This window comes from Mustela nigripes, chromosome 4 (genome assembly GCF_022355385.1).
Source record: "Mustela nigripes isolate SB6536 chromosome 4, MUSNIG.SB6536, whole genome shotgun sequence".
Lineage (NCBI taxonomy): Eukaryota > Metazoa > Chordata > Mammalia > Carnivora > Mustelidae > Mustela > Mustela nigripes.
The window spans coordinates 101465290-101488985 of record NC_081560.1 but is presented as its reverse complement, the minus strand read 5'-3'; the positions used below and the strand labels follow the sequence as shown (position 1 = coordinate 101488985).

At 41.1% G+C, this 23696-nt stretch overlaps 1 protein-coding gene across 1 annotated transcript in view; it reads left to right on the top strand.

Moving 5' to 3' along the window:
* Nucleotides 1-4504: 4504 nt before the first annotated feature.
* Nucleotides 4505-23696, top strand: part of BLVRA (biliverdin reductase A) — a 38417-nt gene continuing 19225 nt past the window's right edge. The window contains exons 1-2 of the mRNA XM_059397210.1: nucleotides 4505-4612; nucleotides 11662-11694. Coding sequence (XP_059253193.1) covers nucleotides 11683-11694 — 12 coding nt within the window. The 5' untranslated portion in view covers nucleotides 4505-4612; nucleotides 11662-11682. The remainder of the gene's footprint in view (nucleotides 4613-11661; nucleotides 11695-23696) is intronic.

Genomic DNA, 23696 nt, shown 5'->3' with positions numbered 1-23696 from the left:
GCCACTCTGCCTGTGCTCGCTCTCTCTCTGACAAATAAATAAATAAAATCTTAAAAAAAAAAAAGAAAAGAAAGCAGAGGTAGGTGTACTAATATCAGACAAAAGAGACTTTAAGTCAAGAGAGTTTACAAGAGGCAAAGATGACATTATATATTAATGAAAGTTTCAATACAGCAAGAATATAGAATAATTATAAAAATTTCCTAGTGATAGACCATGAAAATATATGAACCAAAAACTCAGAGAATTGAAGGGGAAAACAAACAATTCTACAATAATTATTGAAGACTTTAATATCCCAATGACAATAATGGATAGGACATCCTAACAAAATATAAATAATGAACTAGAGAATTTCAAGAACACAGTAAACCAATTAGATATAATAGGCATACACAGAATACTCAACAATAACATTACACATTCTTCTTGGGTGCACACTGGACAATTCTCAGACCATGTTAGGTCACAAATTCAGTCTCAATATATTTAAAAGGATAGGTATCATACAGCGTATTTTCTTTGACTACAATGGGATGAAATTAAAAGTCAGTAACAAAAACAAAACTGGAATATTCACAAAATTATGGAAATTAAACAATGCATGTTTCAAATACCCAATGGATTAAAGAAGAAAATAGAAGGGGAATTAGAAAATACTCAAAGATTAATGAAAACAAAAACAAAACATTTATGGTACACAACAAAAAATGGTACTAAGGTGGAAATTTATAGCTAAAGAAACTTATATTTTAAAAAAGGAAAGAGGGGCACCTGGTGGCTCAGTTGTTTTAAGTGTGTGGCTTTGGCTTAGGTCATGATCCCAGGATCCAGGGATTCAGCCCCACATCGGGTACCCTGCTCAGTGGGGATCCTGCCTCTCTCTTTCCTTCTGCCTGCTGCTTTCCCTGCTTGTTCTGCTTGCATACTTTGCATCTCTCTAATAAATAAATAATATATAAAAATTTAAAAAAGAAAGATTTTAAGTCAACAACCTAACTTTACAACCTAAGGAAATAGAAAAAAAACAACAAACTAAATTCAAAGCTAGAAGAAAGAAGGAGATAATAAAAGATTAGAGCAGAAATAAATGAGAGAGAGGAAAAATAATAGAGGAAATGAATACCTAAAGTTTATTCTTTAAAAACATCAGCAAAGTGACAAACCTTTAGGTAGATGAACTAAGGAAAAAAATAAAAAAGATGCAAATAACTAAAATCAGAAATGAAAGTAGGGACATTACTATCTATTCTGCAGAAATAAAAAGGACTCTAAGACTAAGGGACAGCTGTACAGTAACAAATTGGATAACCTGGATGAAATGGACGGATTCTTAGAAACACAAAAGCTAAAAAGACTAAATCATGGAAAAATAGAAAATCTGAAGCGAACTATAACTAGTAAGGAGATTGAATTGAACCAATAATCAAAAATCCCCACAGAAAGAAAAACCATGGACTTGCTGGCTACACTTTGTGAATTCTACCAAACATTAAAAGAGGACTAGTACCAATCCTCAAATTTTTCAAAAAATTGAAGAGGAGGGAATGTTTCCTGAGTCATTTTGAGGCCTATATTACCCTGATGCCAAAGCCACACATAGACACTATAAGAAAGGAAAATACAGATGAAAATCCCCATTAGCCTTGATGAAAAAATACTCACCCAAACACTAGAAAATAATTCAGCAGCATACTGAAAGCATATACACCATGATCAAGTAGGATGGTTCAACATAAAAATTGGTAAATTTAATGTACCAAATTAAGAGATTAAAGGAAAAAAAACTATATGATCACTTCAAATTAATGTAGGAAAAGCATTTGACAAAATTCAAAACATTTTCATGATAAAAACTAGGAACAGAAGGAAACTACCTCGTCTTCATAAAGGTCATACATGAAAAATTCATAGCAAACATCATACTCAATGGTGAAAGACTGAAAGCTTTTCTTGTAAGATCAGGAGCAAGGCAATGATGCCTACTTTCACCACTTCTCTTTGAAATAGTACTGGAAGATCTAGCCAGTGCATTTATTTATATTTTATTTATTTATTTATTAATTATTATTATTATTTTAAAATTTATTGTAGAGAGAGAGAGAGAGAGAAACAGAGGGAGAGGAAATCCCAAGCAGGTTCCACATCCAGCACAGAGTCCAAAGTGGCAGCCAATGCATTTAGACAAGGAAAAGAAATAAAAATCCAAATTGGAAAAGAAGAAGTAAAATTATCTCTGTTCATGGATGATATGATTAAATATGTAGAAAATTTTAAATCCTACAGAAAACTATGAGAACTAATAAGTGAATTCAGGAAGGTAGCAGGATAAAATCACTTTCTATACACTTTCTATACACACACAAAAAAATCACTTTCTATACACTAACAATGGATAATCTGCAAAGAATGACAAAAAATGTAATTTTACAGCAGCATTAAATAGAATAAAATACTTAGACTTTAACTTAACTACGGAGGTGAAAAACTTGCACAGTGAATACTATAAAACCTTGCCAAAAGAAATTAATGAAGACATAAATAAATAAAAATGCATCCCATGTTCATGTATTAGAAGACCTAATATCATTATATACCACCCAAACTAATATACAGATTCAATTAGGTCCCCACAAAAATTCCAATGGCTTTTTTTTTTTTTTTTAGGGAAATAACAAAACTCATCCTAAAATTCATAGATTTTCAAGGGACCATGAATTGCCAAAACAATAAGAATAAGAGAGGAGATGGACTAACACTTCCTGATTTCAAAACTCAATTACAAAGCTATAGGCAACTGAAACTGTGGTACTGGCCAAAAGACAGATATATCGACTGATGGAATAAAATAGGAACTCCAGAAATAAACCCTCACATATATGGTCAAATGATTTTTGGCAAAAATGCCAAGTCCATTCCATGGAGAAAGGATAGTCTGTTCAACAAATGGTGCTGGGAAAATGGGATATCCACATTAACTCAAAATGGGTCAAGGACCAAGACCTAATACAATAAAATTTCTAGAAGAAAATAGGAGAGAAGTTTTGTGATATCAGATTTGGCAATGATTTCTGATATGACATTACAGGTAAAGGTAACAAAAGGAAAATTAGAGAAATCGACTCAATGAAAATGTAAAAATATTTTGTTTCAGAAGACACTATTATCGGGTGCCTGGGTGGCTCAGTGGGTTAAGCTGCTGCCTTCACTCAGGTTATGATCTCAGAGTCCTGGGATCGAGTCCCGCATCGGGCTCTCTGCTCAGCAGAGAGCCTGCTTCTCCCTCTCTTTCTCTGCCTGCCTCTCTGCCTACTTGTGATCTCTCTCTGTCAAATAAATAAATAAAATCTTTAAAAAAAAAAAGACACTATTATCAGGGTAAAAACGTAACTCACAGAATGGGACAAAATATTGCAAATCATATATCTAATAGCGGATTAATATCCAGAATATATAGAGAACTCCTAGAACTCAACACCATCCAATTTGATTCAAAATGACTTGAAGATTCTCCAAAAGAGATACAAATAACCAACATGGTCACAAAAAGGTGTCCAACATTATCAGGGAAATGCAAATTAAAGCTATTGTGAGATGCAACCTCATACCCATCGGGATGGTTACCATCAAGAAAAGGGAAAATGAGTGTAAGGAGTGTTTTCTCGGGGAAATGGGAACTCTTTGTGCGTTACTGGTGGAAATGTCAAGTGGTAGAGTCATGGAAAACAGTAGGGTCTCAGGTGTTTGCACACCCCTTTTCATAGCAATATTATTCACAACAGCTAAACTGTGGAAGCAATTCAAGTGTCCATCAGTGGATGAACGGATAAACCTTAAATGTTTAGCCTTTAAAAGGGAGGAAATTCTGCAACTAGGTGATATGGATGAATTTTGCCAGTCATTAAAATTAGCCAGTCATTAAAAGACATATACTGTGTGATTCCACTTATAGGAGGTCCTTAAGAGCAATGGGATCGTAAAGGAAAAAACTATACTTTGCCAGGGGATAAGGGGCACTTACTGTTTAACGAGTGGAGAGTTTCAGTTTCACAAAATGAACACGATGGAGGGATCGTGGTGATCAGTGCACAACAATGTGAATGTACTTGATATCACTGAACTGTGCGCTTAAAATTATTAAGATGGTAAATTTTATGTTATGTGTATTACCACAGCGACAGAAAAAGAAATTAAAAACAAAAACAAAAAAGTGTTTTGCCTGCTCTTTGATCTGGAGCCAAAGAGGACCGCGCGGATTCGCCTGTTGGGGGTGCGGCCCAGAAAAGGCGCAGAGCACAGAGGGCCCAACCACCTCGCCTCCCCGGACCCCAGCGCGGAGGCCTCACAAATCTGGGGCTACAGTCTTTCCCAGATTCCCCATGGGGGAGCAAGAAGAGTCCCTCCGCCGTCAGGCCGCTTCACAGCCAGCCCTGCGGCGCCGGACTCTGGGGCGGGGCTCTCCTCTCTCCACCCCCCACCTGCGCTCTCCCCGCCCCTCAGCGATTCTTCCTGCCTCGCGCGCCTCGCCCAATCGGAGCGCGCGCCTGCCTCAGGGGCCGGGCTGGCGGCAGCTCGGAGACTGCGGGGAGCCAAGCGTTGTGCCCAGCTGCAGGTAAGGCGCGCGGCGGAGGAGGGAATGGGGGTCGCGGGCAGCTTTTAAGAAAACCTTTGAGCAGGAGCTTGGAAAACTTGGCCAGCGAGAGATCGGGCTCCGCCCTGCGGTCTCGGGCCCAAGGCCCAAACCCCCAGGCGCCTCCTGGGCGCCTCCTCTCCAGCTCCACTGGGTCCGGAGGGGAGCGGGCCGTCCCGAGGCTTGGCTGGCCGGGCATCGGGGCAAGCCCTCCCGGGAAGGGCCTCCCTCAAATAGCCAAAAAGCAGACTGTTCAAAAAAATTAAATCTGTTTTATTTTAAAAGTGTTTATGGTTTCAGTTGCAATGTAGACGTAAGTCGGCCGGAGCTGTGTAAGTGCACAGCGTAGTCTAAAGGGCCAGGGCTGAGCCCGTGGTTCTGTCGCGGTAGCGCGAACGTGGGCTGACAGCTCGGTCCACGCGACTCGGCGTGGCCGGGGTTCTGCTCCTTGAGTACGAATCATGCGCAAGACCCTGAACCTCTCCTGGCCGCGCTTTCCTCTTGGGAAGCCGGAAAGTACGGGTATTTCATAGACCCTTGTGAGAGTTGCATGAATTAAGGACACTAAAAAACTAAGGCTGAGCTCCCAGCAACAGCAGGGTTAAATATATACAAAGATCTTTCCAGGTGCTGATAACCATGAGTTGTTGGACGAAGGAATTAAGGAAGTTCACAACAAAACCGCGTAGAATAGTCAGAAATACATACATATACATATACCTGTCTAGTTACTGGGAACAGAGAATGTAAGAACAGAAAATAAGTCTGGGCGCAAAAAAGAGTAAGTGTGTCAGTGCTGTCCGACAGAACTTTCTGTGATAGTGGAAACGTTCTATATTTAATTAACTAGCATCCATAACCATATGTGTCTGTGGCTATCTGACAGCACAGCACAGGTTTCTATGGGTCTCATATTTGTTTTTAGGAAGGTAAACTTGGTTAGTTACATAGTTTGGTCATCTGGAAAGTAGGGCATGCTAGAGACTTCTCCCCACCTCCCCTCTGGCTACCATCACTTTATTCTCTGTTTATAAGAGCTTTTAACATGTTAGAAACACAGGTTACTCCTACACATTCTTCTTGTGTGGAAGGTTTGTGTTCAGTTCTCCTCCCTGACTTGTTAGTCATGCTGTGGAGTTCATGGGTTCCTGTAGCTCTCCAGCAGGAAGAACCAGTCTTTCAGTAACAGGGAACCACGGTTCCCGTCTTTCTGGGAGATCAATGTCTAACAACACCTATGGGCCCCAGAATGTTCTGATCTCAACCCAGTTTTGAAGCGGAGTTGCATACTGTTTGTAATTATTTGAATTAATTAAGTTGCTTTAAAAAAAACCCAGAAGCATACCCTTATAAATTTGAGTACACTAGAGATTTGTTCCTTAATAAGAATATTTTTGACTCCTGTTATCTCATTTTTTCCTATCATATCTATCAACATCAAGATCACTTTCTTTTTTTTTTTTTTTCGGTAATTAATGCTTTATCATTTATCATGAATTCCAATAGAAAACAGAATTGCGGATCATAGAAAACCACAAATAAGGGCTCCTTGCTGGTCTGGTCAGTGGAACATGTGACTTGATCTTGGGATTGTGAGCCCAAGCTTCATGTTGGGTGTAAAGATGACTTAAAAATAAAATCTTAAAACACCACAAATAATCTGTATTAGTCATCATGACTACAATGTTGAAAAGTGGTACTTTCAAGAAAAGGGAGAATGTTTCAAAATGCTGATAAAGAGGAACAGAGCAAGTAGTAGTGGCAGGAAGGTTGGGAGGGGAAGAGAGTAGCTTAGATTTGGAGAGAGTATCCAGGAAAGCTTTCCCTCTTCAGCCCTTTTGTATGTTTTAGTTTCAATGGCAGCTGCTTCCCTGGCTCTGACAACTCCAGCCTTGTCCCAGTTTCCTTGTGTCGGTGCCCCTGAGAGAACCAGAAAAGTTAATAACCTCCAGTGAACCAAGATAAACACTGAGAAAGCTAAACCAAAGGAGAACAAAAAAGGAGAAGTAAAGTGGGTTAGAATTACAGCATGTCAGCACCAAAAAAGAGCCTAGGTGTTATCTAACTATGTCTAAGTTCATCTGTGCCCTTTCTTTTTTTTCTTTTTGTGGTGCAGAAACCAACGCATGTACCTTGGCCTTGGTCAGGTTGGTGGTGGGTGCCCATGCCAGGTATAGGATTCTGGGTTCTTGAGTCATGGGCAGGCTGTTATCTCCCAGAATGATAGCTTGTCTGAAGAGACCTTAGTGCATCATATTTTGGGGTCAAAGCTCAAACTCCAGTACTGTTTGGTAGATCTGCTGCAGTAGATGTGGGGAAAGGAGAAACCTACTTTAAATTGCTTTAAGCAGGGTTTTTATGCAAAAGTGTTGATTCTTTTTCTTTAGCTGTCTAGTGAACCACTGCAGCCTGAACTATCATTTGTCATTATGTGGTAATTCAGGAACTCACTCAAGATTCTTCTGGTTTTTTGTTTTTTGTTTTTCATTTTTTTACATACTTGATCCTAGACAGAAATACCATATATTTCTGGATGGGAAGACCAATGAATTCACATTAATATACAAGTTTGATACAGTTATAGGCACAGTCCCAGTAAAACTGGATTTTTTTGCTTTTATTTTTTTTTAACTTGACAAAGATGTTCTAAAATTAATCTGGAAGCCCGAGCAAGCAAGAATAGATAGGAATACTCCACAAGTTAATGAGAGAACTTGAGCTACCGGAAAACAAAAACACATTGTAAAGCCATAGTCATATAAACAATGTATTATAGGCATGGGACTAAAGGTCAATGACACAGCAGAAAAAGTGAAAAAAAAAAAGAATAAGATCATAAGATCTTATGAATGAGTCATGGGGGAAATGGTGAAATAGTCCATTAATGATTTGGGAACAACTCAACTATTTGAGGGAAAAGGGAAAAAAATACAGATGAAGTCTTATCTCATGCCATACACCAAAATACAACTTAGATGGATTAAAATACAAAAATAAAAAGGTTAAAAATCTAAAAAATAAAAGTGTATCTATAAATGTTTCTAAACATAATATCAACAGTCAGAAACGTAAAGGTTTTTAATGTTTGACCATTTAAATATTAAACCCTTGAAACAAATAAACCTAAATTTCTTGCTATAGGATTAGGTCTTAAATATTTAAATTAATTTTTTAAAAAGATTTTATTTATTTTTTGATGGAGATCACAAGCAGGCAGAGAGAGAGAGGAGGAAGCAGGCTCCCTGCTAAGCAGAGACCCCGACTCGAGGCTCAATCCCAGGACTCTGGGATCATGAACTGAGCTGAAGGCAGAGGCTTTAAACCACTGAGCCACCCAGGCGCCCCAGGTCTTAGATATTTAAGAATATATTAAAATATAGAATAAAATTCTCCCTGGGTTCTTTTCAAACTTTAATTAGTCTTGGCAGGACAGTGGGGAGGAGGAGAACAGTGTGATGAGCTGGGAGAGTGTAGAAAGGCAGAGCCAGCTCTCTCCTGGCGGGGGTGGGGGGGTGAGGTGGGGGGGGTTGTACCTCTTGGCGGTGCCATCTTATTATAAGGGGAATTGAAAGCTGGAGGGGAAGGAGCATGGGAAGGATACCCCAGCTGAAGGATCTGGCCAGGATACCTCAGTTGAATGTGCTTTATACATGAGAGTAATTGATCCTAGGTAGTAGACCACTGATGCCTAATGAGATAGGATTTCTTTTTTTTTTTAATTTACTTTTAAAAATTATTTTTATTAACATATAATGTGTTATTTGCCCCAGGGAAACAGGTCTGTGAATCATCAGGCTTACACATTTCACAGCACTCACCATAGCACATACCCTCCCCAATGTCCCACCACCCAGCCACCCCATCCCTACCCCCCACCCCCCAGCAACCCTCAGTTTGTTTTGTGAGATTAAGTCTCTTATGGTTCGTCTCCCTCCCAATCCCATCTTGTTTCATTTTTCCCTTCCCTACCCCCCACAACCCCCCACCCACCTCTCAAATTCCTCATATCAGAGAGATCATATGATGATTGTGAGATAGGATTTCTCAGTGAGCTTCTGTCTCACACACGCGCATTTCTCCAGGTCATTCTATGTCTTCTTTTGTTTCGCTTTCCCGGATTCTGTGGGGAAGCAGTTTATAAACAGTGTTTTGTAGACGTTTTTGATAGGAAAACTCTCCTGGAAGTTCTCATTTCAAAGGAAAGGCAAGTAGCAATGTTTCAACAAGGACAAAGGACTCAGGACAATTTAATGATTTCTCTTGAATGTGATGCGGGCACTGGAGATAATTGGAAGCAGCAGAATTGCTGGGTCAGGGGTTGTGTGCATTTGGAATTGTCATAGATGCAGACTGCCCTCTTACAGAGCCGATCCCCATCTGTAGGCTCCCAATAATGTCAGAGAGCGTGTTCTTCCCCACCCTTTCACCACCGCCGTACCATGGCTAACATTTCGATCTCTGGAAGTCTGATGGGAGCGTCTTTGTGAAATAATAATTTGCATTCTGCGATCATAAATGAGGTTGAGCGTTGTTCTTGTTTTAAGAGTCTCCTGAGGGCGCCTGGGTGGCTCAGTGGGTTAAGCCGCTGCCTTCGGCTCAGGTCATGATCTCAGGGTCCTGGGATCGAGTCCCGCATCGGGCTCTCTGCTCAGCAGGGAGCCTGCTTCCCTCTCTCTCTCTCTCTCTCTCTGCCTGCCTCTCCATCTACTTGTGATTTCTCTCTGTCAAATAAATAAATAAAATCTTAAAAAAAAAAAAAAAAAAAAAGAGTCTCCTGAATTCCCTTTTGTGGAAATCAGAGAACATTTTAGAGCTGAAACGGACCTTAGGGACAAAATCCAGTCATTCAGCCTACAGATGAGGAAGCTGTTTGGACTGGTCCCTTAGCAGGACCAACACCAGTTCTCCTGTTTGTCATAGTCACTGTCTGAGGGAGTGTAAGACAGGATCTGTAGAGGTCTCTGGAGTACTCGGGGGTTTGGCTCTAGAACCAGAAAGTCTGAAAAATCACAGTGCAGTGCTGCAGTGCTGAGACTGGAAGACCAAATGCTTTTACCCACGCTGAACTTCAGGGATCCCATCTGGAAAATAGAATTGGTGTTAGCTTTTTTGCAGAGGGTCTGTGGGTTAGTGTTGATATCAAGTAGTTCGATACAAGTAGGCTCACAGCTGTTATTATCCTCCTTGGATTTGTGCATTTTGTTACCTGACTTTACCACCCACATGTAAGCTCTAAGGGAAGCTTTAAGTTCTTAAGAATATGAGTAAAACACTATAGACTTTTGGGTAGGGCATCTGCAGGAGAGAGCAACCAGGGGGGTGTTTTTTGGGGACACCCTATAGTCCAGGCTGCTGCTTAACACACATCCTCACCTAGTTCTAGCTCCCCCCCCCCAACTTTGCTATTAGTGTCTTCATTGTCCTTCTGAGATATTTAATGCATAGGAAGACATTACATGCATCCTGACTTCCTGAGATCTGAGAGGAAAGCTTACCTGCTTTGTAACTCCCTCCTTTTTAGGTCTGTCTTCTACAGGTTCCCTTTTCATGTTTTTCAGGAATCATGAAAAGGCTCTGGGTTATTAACGGAAAGACGGCATGCGTGCCGGGTCGGTTAGGTCATGAGGCCCCATCTCAAAGCACAAAGGAGGAACGAGAAGAGGGAAGGGAAGGGAATAACTGAAAATGGGTTATTTTCAACACACAGCCCAGGTGACCATCCCAAATGTTCCTAGGGCTGTCAGGAGTCAATTGCTTTGTTTGTTTGTGTTTGTTATTTTTAATAAAGGGTGTTCTTGATTTTGTTCTTCTCATTTGTGGTTATCATTAGGATGTCCAACCCTTTCTATATTTTGAAGCAGAATAAGATCAAATGCAAGGATAGGTCCAAGGACGGAGGCCACCACTGCCTTCCCTTCCCAGAGGACCTGGAGGGCCCTCTTCCCTCCCCTCCAGCTCTGGGCATCCTGTGTGTCGGCTTCCTAGACATCCCACTCTGATGGAGGGGCTGGAGAAGCTTTAGTTCTCTCTCTGTCACCTCTAGTCATGCAGTCACCCTGCCATTGCCTGCCCGAGTCTTAGTTGAAATAAAGGGGCAGTTCTAACAGCGCTGACAAGTGAATGAGAAGGCTCATTTTTATAGGCCTCTCAGTTCTACTCTGAGTTCTCATGTCTCTCCTATGTGCCTGTTTGCTCCTTCTTTCCTCCTTCTTCATGCTGTGGGTTCAAAGTAGCCTGTTAAACTGTTCTTTTAACATAATACATTTAAGTCCTCTGGAAAGTCAGCTAGGAGGAAGAAAAAGATGTTTTTCCTACTGCCTTTCTTGTATAGAGACAAGCAAGGCAGATCTGGGGCTCCTGGGTGGCTCAGTCAGTTAAACATTCAACTCTTGTTCTCAGGAGGTCATGAGTTTGAGCCTCATGGGGGGGAAGAAAAAAAAAGAAAGGCAGATCCAAAGCTATCCCTTCCAAGCACCAACTTTGAGACAAGCACCATTCTTTTAAGTACACATAGGCATTATAGTTACAGTCACTCTTCCAATATAGGGGACAGACCTTCAGGGTTGGAAATGTCCTTCTTTAGAAACATCATTGGCAAATGACATCCCAGCCTCCACCAGCCTCAGAATCAGACACTGGCCTGGGTACCATTACTGGCGGGGTAAACGTGGTGGAGGCATTTGGGGACGATAGGGCCAGTGGGATGATAGGTAGTGTGGGAGATGGGCGCCTGAGTGGCTCAGTGGGTTAAGCGTCTAGCTCTTTGTTTTGGCTGGGGTCATGATCTCAGGGTCATGGGATCAAGCTCTATGGTAGGCTTTGTACTCAGTTGTGAGTCTGCTTGAGATTCTCCTTCTCTCCCTCTCTTTCCCCCTCCCCCTCCCACTCGTGCGCTCTTTTTCTCTCTAAAATAAATGAAATCTTAAAAAAAAAAAAAAAAACAACAAGGTGTGGGAGAAAGTGGGATGGCAAAGGGAGTGTCTGCATGGAGTCTGGGGCAGGTGTCCTAACCTCTGCTTTTGTCTTCACAGCCACGGAAGTAGGAGAACAAGATGAATGCAGAGGTGAGTGCTTTCAAAGGACCGGTGTACGGAATGCTTTTCTTGCATTTTTCCTCTTCCTTCACTGAGTTTCTTCTCTCCCTACACAACTTTCAAAAACATTGGCACAGACTTGAAAACGTTTCCCTTCCCGCCTGCCAACGTGTACATGGCTCTGGGCGATATGGAAAAATTGGGCCCTTCTGCGTTCTTATCTGTGTCTGACCGGCTTCAGTTAGATTGGAATTTACTGATTGTACCTCAAGCTGAAATAACACCGAAGGGCTGGGGCTTGAGTGGGCAGCAGGGTGTAAGGGTGCTGGGCCTAGAGCCTTCCTTTGTGTTATTCTGGGGACATTTAACATCTGCTTACTACGACATTTCTCTGCATTGTCTCCTAGGGGCTCTCAGTTGTACTATCCCTGTTCTTTGATCTGCTGAGATTTCCAGTCACTTTGCCCTTCTGTTTTTCCCTGACTGATCAGCTCCTTCCTGCCTTTACTCCTCTCCAAGAGGAGAGGATCACCCTTGGTCCGATGTCCCCAACTGCTTTTCCTCTTCTGTTGAGCCACATGGCGGACCCAGGACAGTGGTCTTGGGTGAGTGGCACAGCTTCATGCTGTTGACAGCTGGTGAATGTGTCCAGACCCTCGTGGGGTGCTCAGCACAGCATCCCCGGCCTCCACGGAGCTGCAGGCGGCCCCCTTTCCCATTGCCCTGAACGGCCAGTTCCCGTCTTCTCATTCCTCCCTGCTCCTTCCTCACTCTTAGTACCTGGACCACTTCCTACTTTACAGAGAAAAATGAGAACCATCAGACATCATCTCTCTCAATTCCTGCCTTCCCATTCGCCTTACTCCTCTTGTCACAGTGAAAGGGATGTTTATTAGTGAGAGAGCTCCAGGATGTGAGTGTAGAAAAACCCAACATCATGTGTTTTTCATCTGGGAAGTCCCAGTGGAGGGCAGGCTTCAGGGCCGGCTGATCCACTGGCCCGGCGATCCTCATGATCTAGGATCATGTCATCTCTCTGCTCTTCGTCCAGATGTTAGCTTTCCTCTGGAGACGATGCCCCTGATGGCTATACGATGGCTGCCAGCCACAGTTGAGGCGACGTGCTTCCTCATTCACTTTGAGCAGGAGAAGAAGACAGCTTCCTGCAGCTCTCCCAGATAAGCAGGGACCTCTGTTTTGTGAAGTAACACCTACTGCCTCCTTAGGTCTTAGTGGCATAGGTCTTAGGGGCAAGAATTATGCCACATGCCCACTCCTGGACTAGTTATTGGGTTAGAGGAGCTAAGATTTTACCAATTGGCTTGGACTAATCAGGTCGCCCTTGAAGTACCTTACCCCCATGCCTGGGCTGGATAGAGGAAGAAGAAAGGAGAGTGGGCCTGTCGTATCCAGTGTCCCTAGAAACCCCTGTCCATACTCCGAATGGCAAATTCTGTTGCCTCTGCAGACCTCACCCTGCCTCCCTAATTATCTCCTTTACCAGCTGCATTGTTAGCCTCATTTTTGCGGACTCATTCTGACTCATATTTCCAAAGGCTTTATTTTCTTTTTTTTAAAGATTTATTTATTTATAGAGAGAGAGCACAGGTGGGGGAAGAGGGAGAGGGAGAATTCTCGAGCAGACTCTCCACTGAGCACAGAGCCGGACGTGGGGCTTGATCCCCGGACCCTGAGATCCTGACCTGAGCTAAAACCAAGAGTCGGCTGCTTAACCAACTGAGCCATGCAGGCTCCCCTCAAAATGCTTTAGTTCTTACTTTCTTCAGAAAAAACCACACGTGACATTTTGTCAAGCTACTATAATCCTGTTTTTCTCGTGTCTTTCAAAGGGAGGCTTCTTGAAAGAGATGTCCGTAGTTAATTTCTCCATATCTTCCTCTCTCCAAGTCATTCTCAAACTACTGCAGTCAGGTATCTTTCTTAGTGAAATTCATCTTAAATAATAATTTTTTAAAAAATTATTTTTGTAATAATCTCAATACACATACATAGTACAAAGCTCAAAAGCCACAAAATGGTAAAAGTCCAAAGTGAGTCTCCTACTGACTGATCCAACTAGCCTACTGGCCTTCCCCACTTTAGGGCTGACTTCTTTTAAGCACTTTCTGGTGCCTCTGACCCCTTATGTGAAGGGCCTTGTGACTCACTCAAATTCTCATGGTCTTAGGAGTTCTGAAGAAAAATTAGAAACTTTGCATTGATAGAAGCTTATACAGTCTGGCCTGGTAACAGTCCCCCCACTCATCAGTTACCCCTTCTTTCCTGTCACTTTGACCCTTCCTTCTTGGATGGCTTTTTCCTCTCAACCTTTGAAAACGTCGCTAGGCCTTGGGTTCCCCTTTAACTGTCCCGACTCCTCTTCTGCCTTATACACCCATCCTTCAGTGTCTGAGACCACTTTCTCACTTCCCTTTTATGTCAGCTTCATTGTAGTCCGACTTGGTTCTCACTGTTCCACCAAAACTTTGCAAGGAAGGGTCACCAGTAGCATCCCTATTGCCATATTTGGGGGAAAGTTCCCTTTTGAAGCATTTGACCCTGTTGGCCGTGTTCTTCAAGTAGTTCCCATGTCGTCCCAGGGTTTCTGCCTAGCTCTCTACTCACTTCTCAGACTTTTAGGCTTGTGTTCTGTCTGCTTTTGAAAACTTTGTTTCCCAGGATACTCCTCCTCCTGCCCATCATCCCGGGCTGCTCATCTGATCCCACAGTTTTTGTTAGTCGTATGCTCAGGAATGTCCCCAGTGGATTTGTTCGACCACATCCTACTCCCCACCTCCAGATCTGCACATGAGAAGCCTGGATTGCTCGTCTCCACTGAGAGGTTCTCCAGGTGCTCCAACTCTTTCCAAAACAAGTAGACCTGCTATTTTTCGGCTGCCCCAAATAGGCTTCTCAGGAATGGCACCACAGTCACCTGTGTGCGTGGCCTGGAAGCTTGACCTCCCCCTCCCTCCTTTCCCAAGCTCCATGCTGTAAATCCTGTTTTCTTGATTTAGTCACTAAAGTGGAAGTGTAACAGTACACTGTACCAGACTTTAGACTCAGCTTGATGGCTTTAATGGCAAAAAAAATTATAGATACGGTACTTGTACTCATGGGATTTACCGGTAAGTGAGACCATAATACCTTCCAAATTTTTCTTTTTCTTGCTTGACTTCCTGCCTCCTTGTCCCTTCTTCACTTCCAGTACTTACTCTCCTTTCCTTTCCTTACCCTCCTCTAGGTCATTCTCTCTCCCTCTTGGGGGGCAGAGGAGGACACCTCAAGCATAGAAGGTACTCCTCAGCCCCGATTTGTGACGTGTGGTCCTTGCTGGTGTGTGCAGGGCTCCTCTCTTGTATTTATTTTCTGATTCCTTGTGGTCTTTATCCTTGTTCTCCCCTTCCCAAGACAACTATGCTATTGTCCTATTGGATTAAATGATTACCTTCTTGTTTCCGTGTATTCATGAAAGTATATGTTACTGTTTTTGTACAAATACTCTTTACATTTACATTTCATAAAATGTGTTTTTTGTTTTTGTTTTTGTTTTTTTTGGTGCACAAGTTGTGTGAATTAAAGCACATGTTTCAGTTTGCATAGCCATTACCACAATCAGCATTTAGACCCTCACTCTGAAATACTCCTTGCTTTTGTTGCTCCTCACCGTGAGCCCCTGGCAACCACGGTGTAGTATACTTTTAATTTCACTAATTGTATTACTGTGTTATGGTTTTAGCTTGTTCTCGTTCTTATTTTTTCCACTCAGGACTACATTTTCAAGATAAAACATAGAGTTAATCTGCTGCACAGTACTCCACGCTGTGCACAATTGAATCCTTACAAGACACCTATGAGCAAGATGCTATTATCACCTCTGTTTTGTAGGTGAAGGAAATGAGGGTTAAGTAGCTTGTTCAAGGCATGGGGTATTGGGGGCAGAATGGTCGTGTGAGCGCTGATGTCTGACTCTCTTAATGCCCGTCTTCTTGTGCATAAGAAGTTCAGCCAATCTTTTTTTTTTTTTTTTTAAGACTTTATTTATTAAAGAGAGAGAGTGAGAGAGAGAGCATGAGAGGGGAGACGGTCAGAGGGAGAAGCAGACTCCCCACAGAACTGGAAGCCCAATGCGGGACTCGATCCCAGGACTCCAGGATCATGACCTGAGCCAAAGGCAATGGCTTAACCAATGGAGCCACCCAGGTGCCCAGCTCAGCTAATGTTGTCAATGCAGTTCATTTCTAAGACATGAAAAGTTTCTCAGGTCTTTCTTTCTGGAAGTGATACCTCCTTCTCATTAACTCCTCTTTTTTTTGTTACTTGCCATTTTCTGACATCTAATATAGCTCTCTCTGTATCTTACTCATCTTAGCATACCCGTAGCACCTGGTGTGATGCCTCATACCTTGTTTGTACTCAGCAAATGGTGGTCATCATTTAGTGAAGTGAGCGGATGGTTCAGAAACTGTTTAGTAGTCTTGTCATGCAATCCAGAACTTAGACGGACTAGTTAAAATACAGAGGAAGGAAATCACACATCAGAAAATTTCAGGGAAGACTTGCTGTGGGTCAGAGTCTAGCTGGAGTAGAAGGGTGGGGAGGGATTTTCAGCCTCAGCTAGTCTGATCTCAGAGGAAGTCTGTTGAATACATGAACGACTCCAAGGACTTCTAGCCTTTCAAGCTGGGTCCCTTAGGGAATTCGTGGAGCCACTGGCCTTTGCCCAGAAGATCAAAGCAGAGCCAGCCAGGTGGGGTGGATGGTTGGCACCTGGCACAGAAGATTGTGATCCAGGTCACAGTGAGATGGCCAGGTGGAAATTGAAAATGACCAGCTGGCATTTCTTCTTAGCTGGAGCTTGGAGGAAAGGATGGCTCACAGCTCGGGATTTTGGAGTCCTCAGCATAAAGGTGGTCATGGAAACCTTAGGAATGAAGGGATCCCCTGTCCCTGAAATCCAGGGATATGGGGAAGAGAAAAGAACAGAGGGACAAGGATTGATCCTGGGAAGTACGTACATCCAGAGGGCAGAGTGAAGAAGGAAAGTGGTGAAGTGTGAAAAGAAAACCTTGGGCGCCTGGGTGGCTCAGTGGGTTAAACATCTGTCAGCTCAGGTCATGATCCCAGGACCCTGAGATCGAGCCCCGCATTGGGGAGCCTGCTTCCCCCTCTCTCTCTGCCTGTCTCTCTGCCTACTTGTGACCTCTCTGTCAAATAAATAAATAAAATCTTTTAATTAAAAGAAAGAAAGAAAGAAAGAAAACCTCAGTATGAGATGAGAGAAGCCAAGAAAGGAGGGAAAGTCCAATTAAGTTTTAAATATGTCTGAGGTCCAGGGGAATGCGGCTGGGAAAAAGGCCTTGAATTTATCAATGAAAAGATGGTCTGTGATGAAGCAGAGAGTCGTGGCAGTGGAAACCGGATTATAGCTTGGCCAGAAAGTGGGAGTGGAAGCAGGAGTTGTAGCCTGGAGGGGTGAGGAGTCAAACGATTAGGGTCAGTGGACTGGACAGTCAGGGGCAGGAGGTCCTCAGGGTGGGGCAGCAGAAGATTCTGGGCACTGTAGAGAGACCCCCAGGTAGGGAGATAGGAGTAAGCAAAGAGTCCACAAGCTGTAGAGTTCCAGTCTGCTTGGAGCATCCCTTGGATATATGTATCTAGTTTAAGTGTTTTTATTTTGGATAACTAATATATCCACATGATTCAAAATTTTAAAGAATTTGGTGGTAGGGGAGAAGATTTCTGAAAAGTCCTCTTCCCTCCCAGCTATTCCGGTTCTCATTGCTCCCAGGCAAACAGAGTTAACTAGTTTATTGGCTGTCCTTTTAGAGAGATTCTAAATGTATACCACAAATATTTCTTTTCTCTCCAGCTGTCCCCTCCTTCTTTTGCACAAACTGTGTTACACTGATCTGTGTCTTGCTTTTCTCACCTAACAAATCTATCTTGGAGCTCAGTCCCTTTAAATACATAAAGAACTTCCTTATTCTTTTCTATAGTGGTGTGATATTTCATTGTAAGGACATACCATAGTGTACATAGCCAGGCATTAACAATATGTATCTTATTTGCGATTTTCTGCTATTACAGGTAAGGCTGCAGTAAACCTAAGTCTTTTCATTGTGTATTTATGTAGGATGCATTCTAGAAACAGATTTACTAGACCACAGAGTATTTGCATAAGTACTTTCCAAGTTGTTCTCCACAAAAGTTGCCTGTTTTTCTCTCCCTCTTGCATTGTATGAATACACCTGTTTTTCCATACTCACCAATGTGTTGTTAAATTTTTTGATCCTTGTAAACAGTGGTTAAAAAACATTAGGTTATTCTTCCTATTTGAAATCTCCTTTTCCCCTCCCAGAGTGGTGGTCCATCACTCGTCCTCATGTCCTTACCCCCTGAAGTTCCTCCAAAATTATTTTATTTTATTTTTTAGTTTATTTAACTTATTTTATGTTTACTTTACTTAATTTATTTATTTTTATTTTTAAATTTAATTTTATTTTTTCAGTGTTCCAAGATTCATTGTTTATGCACCACACCCAGTGCTCCATGCAATACGTGCCTTCCTTAATATTCACCACCAGGCTCACCTAACTCCCCATGTCTCTGCCCTCCAAAATCCTCAGTTTGTTTCTCAGAGTCCACAGTCTCTCATGGTTTGTCTCCCTCTCCCATTTCCCCCACTTCACTTTTCCTTTCCTTCTCCTAATGTCTTCCATGTTATTCCTTATGTTCCATAAGTAAGTGAAACCGTGTGATAATTGACTCTCTCTGCTTGACTTATTTCACTCAGCATAATCTCCTTCAGTCCTGTCCATGTTGATACAAAAAGTTGGGTATTCATCCTTTCTGATGGAGGCATAATACTCCATTGTATATATGGACCATATCTTCTTTATCGATTGATCTGTTGAAGGGCATCTTGTTTCTATCCACAGTTTGGTGACTGTGGCCGTTGGTGCTATGAACATTGGGGTAAGAAAGATGGCCTTTCTTTTTACTACATCTGTTTCTTTGGGGTAAATACCCAGTAGTGCAATTGCAGGGTCACAGGGTAGCTCTATTTTTAATTTCTTAAGGAATCTCCACACTGTTTTCCAAAATGGCTGCACCAACTTGCATTCCCACCAACAGTGTAAAAGGGTTCCCCTTTCTCCACATCCTCTACAACACTTGCTGTTTACTGTCTTGTTGATTTTGGCGATTCTGACTGGTGTAAGGTGGTATCTCAATGTGGTTTTGATTTTAATCTCCCTGATGGCTAGTGATGATGAACATTTTTTCATGTGTCTGTTAGCCATTTGTATGTCTTCTTTGGAGAAGTGTCTGTTCCTGTCTTCTGCCCATTTTTTGACGTGATTTATCTGTTTTTTGAGTGTTGAGTTTGAGGAGTTCTTTATAGATCTTGGATATCAGCCCTTTGTCTTTAGTGTCATTTGTGAATATCTTCTCCCATTATGTGGATTGTCTCTTTGTGTTGTTGACTATTTCCTTTGCTGTGCAAAAGCTTTTGATCTTGATGAAGTCCCAAAAGTTCATTCTAGCTTTTGTTTCCTTTGCCTTTGGAGACACATCTTGAAAGAAGTTGCTGTGGCTGATGTAGAAGAGGTTACTGCGTATGTTCTTCTCTAGGGTTTTGATAGATTCTTGCCTCATGTTGAGGTGTTTCTTCCAGTTTGAGTTTATCTTTGCGCATGGTGTAAGAGAATGGTTGAGTCCAATTTTTCCCAGCATCATTTATTGAAGAGACTGTCTTTTTTCTGTTGGATATTTTTTCCTGCTTTATCGAACATTATTTTACCATAGAGTTGCAGGTCCATATCTGGGCTCTCTACTCTGTTCCACTGGTCTATGTGTGTGTTTTTGTGCCAGTACCATGCTGTCTTGGTGATCACAACTTTGTAGTAAAGCTTGAAATTAGGCAATGTGATGCCCCAGTTTTGTTTTTCTTTTTCAACATTTCCTTAGCAATTTGGGGTCCTTTCTGATTCCACACAAATTTTAGGATTGTTTGTTCTAGCACTTAGAAAAATGCCGGTGGAATTTTGATCAGGATGGCATTGAAAGTATAGATTGTTCTGGGCTGTATACACATTTTAACAATATTTATTCTTCCAATCCATGAGCATGGAATGCTCAATGTAGTGCCAGGGTGGCTCAGTCAGTTAAGGGTCTGCTTTCAGCTTGGTTCATGCTCTCAGGGTCCTGGGATCAAGTCCTGTATCAGACTCCCTGCTTAGTGGGGAGTCTCCTCCCTTTGCCTCTCCCCACTGCTTGAGCCTGCGTGCATGCGCTCTCTCTAGCAATAAAAATCTTAAAAAAAAAAGACAATACTTTTATAAAATTAGTTATGCTAGGAATCATTTAATATTATAAGAAAATTACCAATAACTTTCATGAGCATAAATGCAAACATTTTTAATAAGATTTTAGCAACTAGAATCATCAGTATATAAAAAAGATAATGCAAGGCCAAGTGAGGTTTATCCTAGGAATGAAAGGTATTACTGTATTAATAGAGTTTAAGAAAAGTTTAAATGATCACATCAGTAGACTCAGAAAAGGCATTTGATAAAACTAGACCATTTATAATTTTTTAAAAATCTCAGCAAAATATGAATAGGAGAAAATATTCACATCCTGATAAAGGGTATCTGCAAAAAAAAAATCTACATTTAACATCATTTTTCATATTAAAGACCCAGTGTTTTCTCCCTGAGATTAAAAATGAGGCAAGAATGTCTGTTCCCACTAATCTAAGTCAGAATCATAGCAGAAGACCTACCAGTGCAATAAGGCAAGGAAGTTGAATAAAGCACTTTAGATTGAGAAGGAAGAAGTGAAACCATCTCTATTTATGTTTGACTTATGGTCTATGTAGAAAATCTGACTCAATATACAAAAATCAATTATATATTTGCAATAAACAGTTTAAAAGTGGAAGCTAAAAAATAAATACTATTTACAGCAGCACTAAAAATCACAAAATACTTAGGTATAAATTTAACAAAACAAGATTCATACACTGAAAATGACAGAATAAAAGAAATCAAAGAATAACATATGAAGATATATATCATGTTCATGAATGTGAAGATTCACTATCCCAAGTTGTTTCTTTTTTTCCCAAACTAATCTATAGAGTCAATGTAATCCCATTCAAAATCCTGGCAGATTTTTTCTTTTTGTTAGAAATTGACAAGTTTATGGTAAAACTTTTATGTAAAGGCAGAACTACAGTTTTGGAAAAGAAGGGAAAAAAGTTGGAAGGTTGACAGTAGCTGATTTTAAAACTTACTATAAAACTGCAACAATTGAGACAATATCACAAAGGTACAAAGGGATTTCAGTGGGAAAAAAAGTTATTCTCAATAAATTTTTGTTGGAACAATTGGATATCATACGCAAAGAGGGGGAAAAGCTCATTATGGCTTCCAGAGCAGATGGTACATTAGCTGGGCGTGAAGTCTGGGTATATTTACATACAAGCCTGGCATACCTCTGCCTCACTGTGGGCAATTGATTCAGCCTGTGGAATACACATTCGAGAGGCTGCCTCTCTACCTAAAAATGTTTTTAGAAGAACCTTGATTCATACCTTACACCATATACAAAAACTAATTCAAATGAGAACATAAAGTAACTGAAACTTTAAGCCTTCAACTGTTAAATCGCTGAGAGAACGCATAGGAGAAAGTCTTTGTGTCTTTGTGTTAGCCAGAAGAATGATACATTAAATTTTTTTGATAATTTGGACTTCATCAAAATTAAGACTTCAAGCTCCTAGAAAGACATTCTTAAGAAAATGAAAAGACGTGCTACAGACTGGAAATTACAAATTTGACAAATGAATTCAGTATCAAAAATATATGAAGAACTCTAAAAACTCACTATAAGAAAACAACCGAATAGAGGTTCGCAAATGATTTGGATAGACACAGCGCCAGTGTAGATATACAGATGGCAGATAAGCACATGAAACAGCCCTTAACATCACTAGTCATTATGGAAATGTAAGTAGAAGCCACAGATACCACAACATACCAGTTAAAATGGCTATAATGAAAAGGAGGAGAAAAACCTGATAGTACTAGATGTTGGTGAGAAGAAAACCTGATAGAACTAGATGTTGGTGGAACGCCATGAGAATGCACAATAGTACATAGAGTCATTCCAGGATTCACTGTGGTAAACAGTTTGGCAATTTCTCATAAAGTTAAATCTACGCGTGACATAAAACCCAGCAAACATAACATATGATTTACTGTAAGTCTCAAACAAATCACTTAAATATATGACCCAGCACTCATACCCAGGTATTTACCCAAGTTAAATAAGAACCATGTTTAATTTACACAAAAACTAGTCAATGACGACTATAGCAGCTTTATTCATAATAGAATAAATTATGAATTCATTCAAACTGGGAGCAGGAGAAATGCTCTTCATTTGTCAAATGGATAAACATATCTGTATATTCATACAGTAAACTACTGCTACTTAGTAAAAAAAGAAGAAGAAGAAAGAAAGAAATTACTGGTACATGTAACAACGTAGATAAAAAAATGCATTTTTTATGCACTACATATTGTATGACTTCATTTATATGACTTTCTGGAAAAGCCAAAACTATTGAGAGAGTAAGCAAACAGCGGTTGCCTGGAGTGGGAGTCAGGTTTGACTACAAAGGAGCATAAGTAATTTTGGAGGAGGATGATAGAGCTATTTTATATCTTGATTTGTGGTGGTAATATGACTGTATGTTGGTCAAAACTCATAGACATTTACTAAAATGGGTGAATTTTAAAGGATGCAAAAAAAATAAATAATCTAACCAATAGCATCAGAAAGGACTTCATAAGATGCCCAGGTCTTCAAAGCTTTGAAGACTTACAGGTGGGCAGTAGGGAGGAGCTCAAGGGACACAGGATTTGCAAAGGCTTAAAGGTAGCAAACGTACAAAGTTTTACGTACTTTCCAGTTGTTTGGAAAGTTAGAAGTTTAAAGGTACGCAGTGGGAGAGGTGACCAGAAGTAGAGCCAAGTTTGGAAGTCCTCAATGTTTGGTGAAGAAGTCTTTGGTAAAGATTTTCCTACCCTCTTATTTATTTATTTATTAAATATCTGTTTTTAAATTTTATAGACAAAAGTGGTTTTAAAATATTTAAGTGATAAGTATTATATAAAGAAGAAAAGTTTTAAGATAAGAGAGAGATGGGAGATACCAGACAGCTTTATGTTTTCTTCTTTTTTTTAATGCAGTCAACCAAAATGGTTGTTTTTATTTTAATACTTGGGCCTTTCTGCTTGCTTGTTTTTAAATTGCCTTTTTAAAAAAATTTAAATTCAATTAATTAACATATAATGTATTATTAGTTTCAGAGATGGAGTTCAGTGATTCATCAGTCTTATAACACCCAGTGCTCATTAAATCCCCTGTCCTCCTTAATGTCCATCACCCAGTTACCCTAAGACTTTCATATTTAAGTACAAGACATATGTTGTTGCATGTTTTATGATTATATCCACTATTTCCAAGCCCTGCAGGTATCTGCCTCCCTTGAAGCCTTTGAAAGAATGCCTCCTTCTGCCTCATTTGCCCCCATGTAACTGTGTGGGTCATTTACTCAGTATATACAGGTCTTTGTTCAAAGCTGCCTCCTCAGAGAGGCCTTCCTTCACCACCCCTTCAAAACCAAAGCACCCCCTCCTATAATCTCCCTCTATGCCCTTTACCCCACTTCATTATCTTGGTAGTGCACACTATCACTTGACATTTATTCATGTGTTGACTTGTTTGCTCTCTTCCTTCTTTAAGATCTCTGTTAAGAGCAGGGTCTGTCGGGGCGCCTGGGTGGCTCAGTGGGTTAAGCCGCTGCTTTCGGCTCAGGTCATGATCTCGGAGTCCTGGGATCGAGTCCCACATCGGGCTCTCTGCTCAGCAGGGAGCCTGCTTCCTCCTCTCTGCCTGCCTCTCTGCCTGCTTGTGATCTCTCTCTGTCAAATAAATAAATAAATAAAATCTTTAAA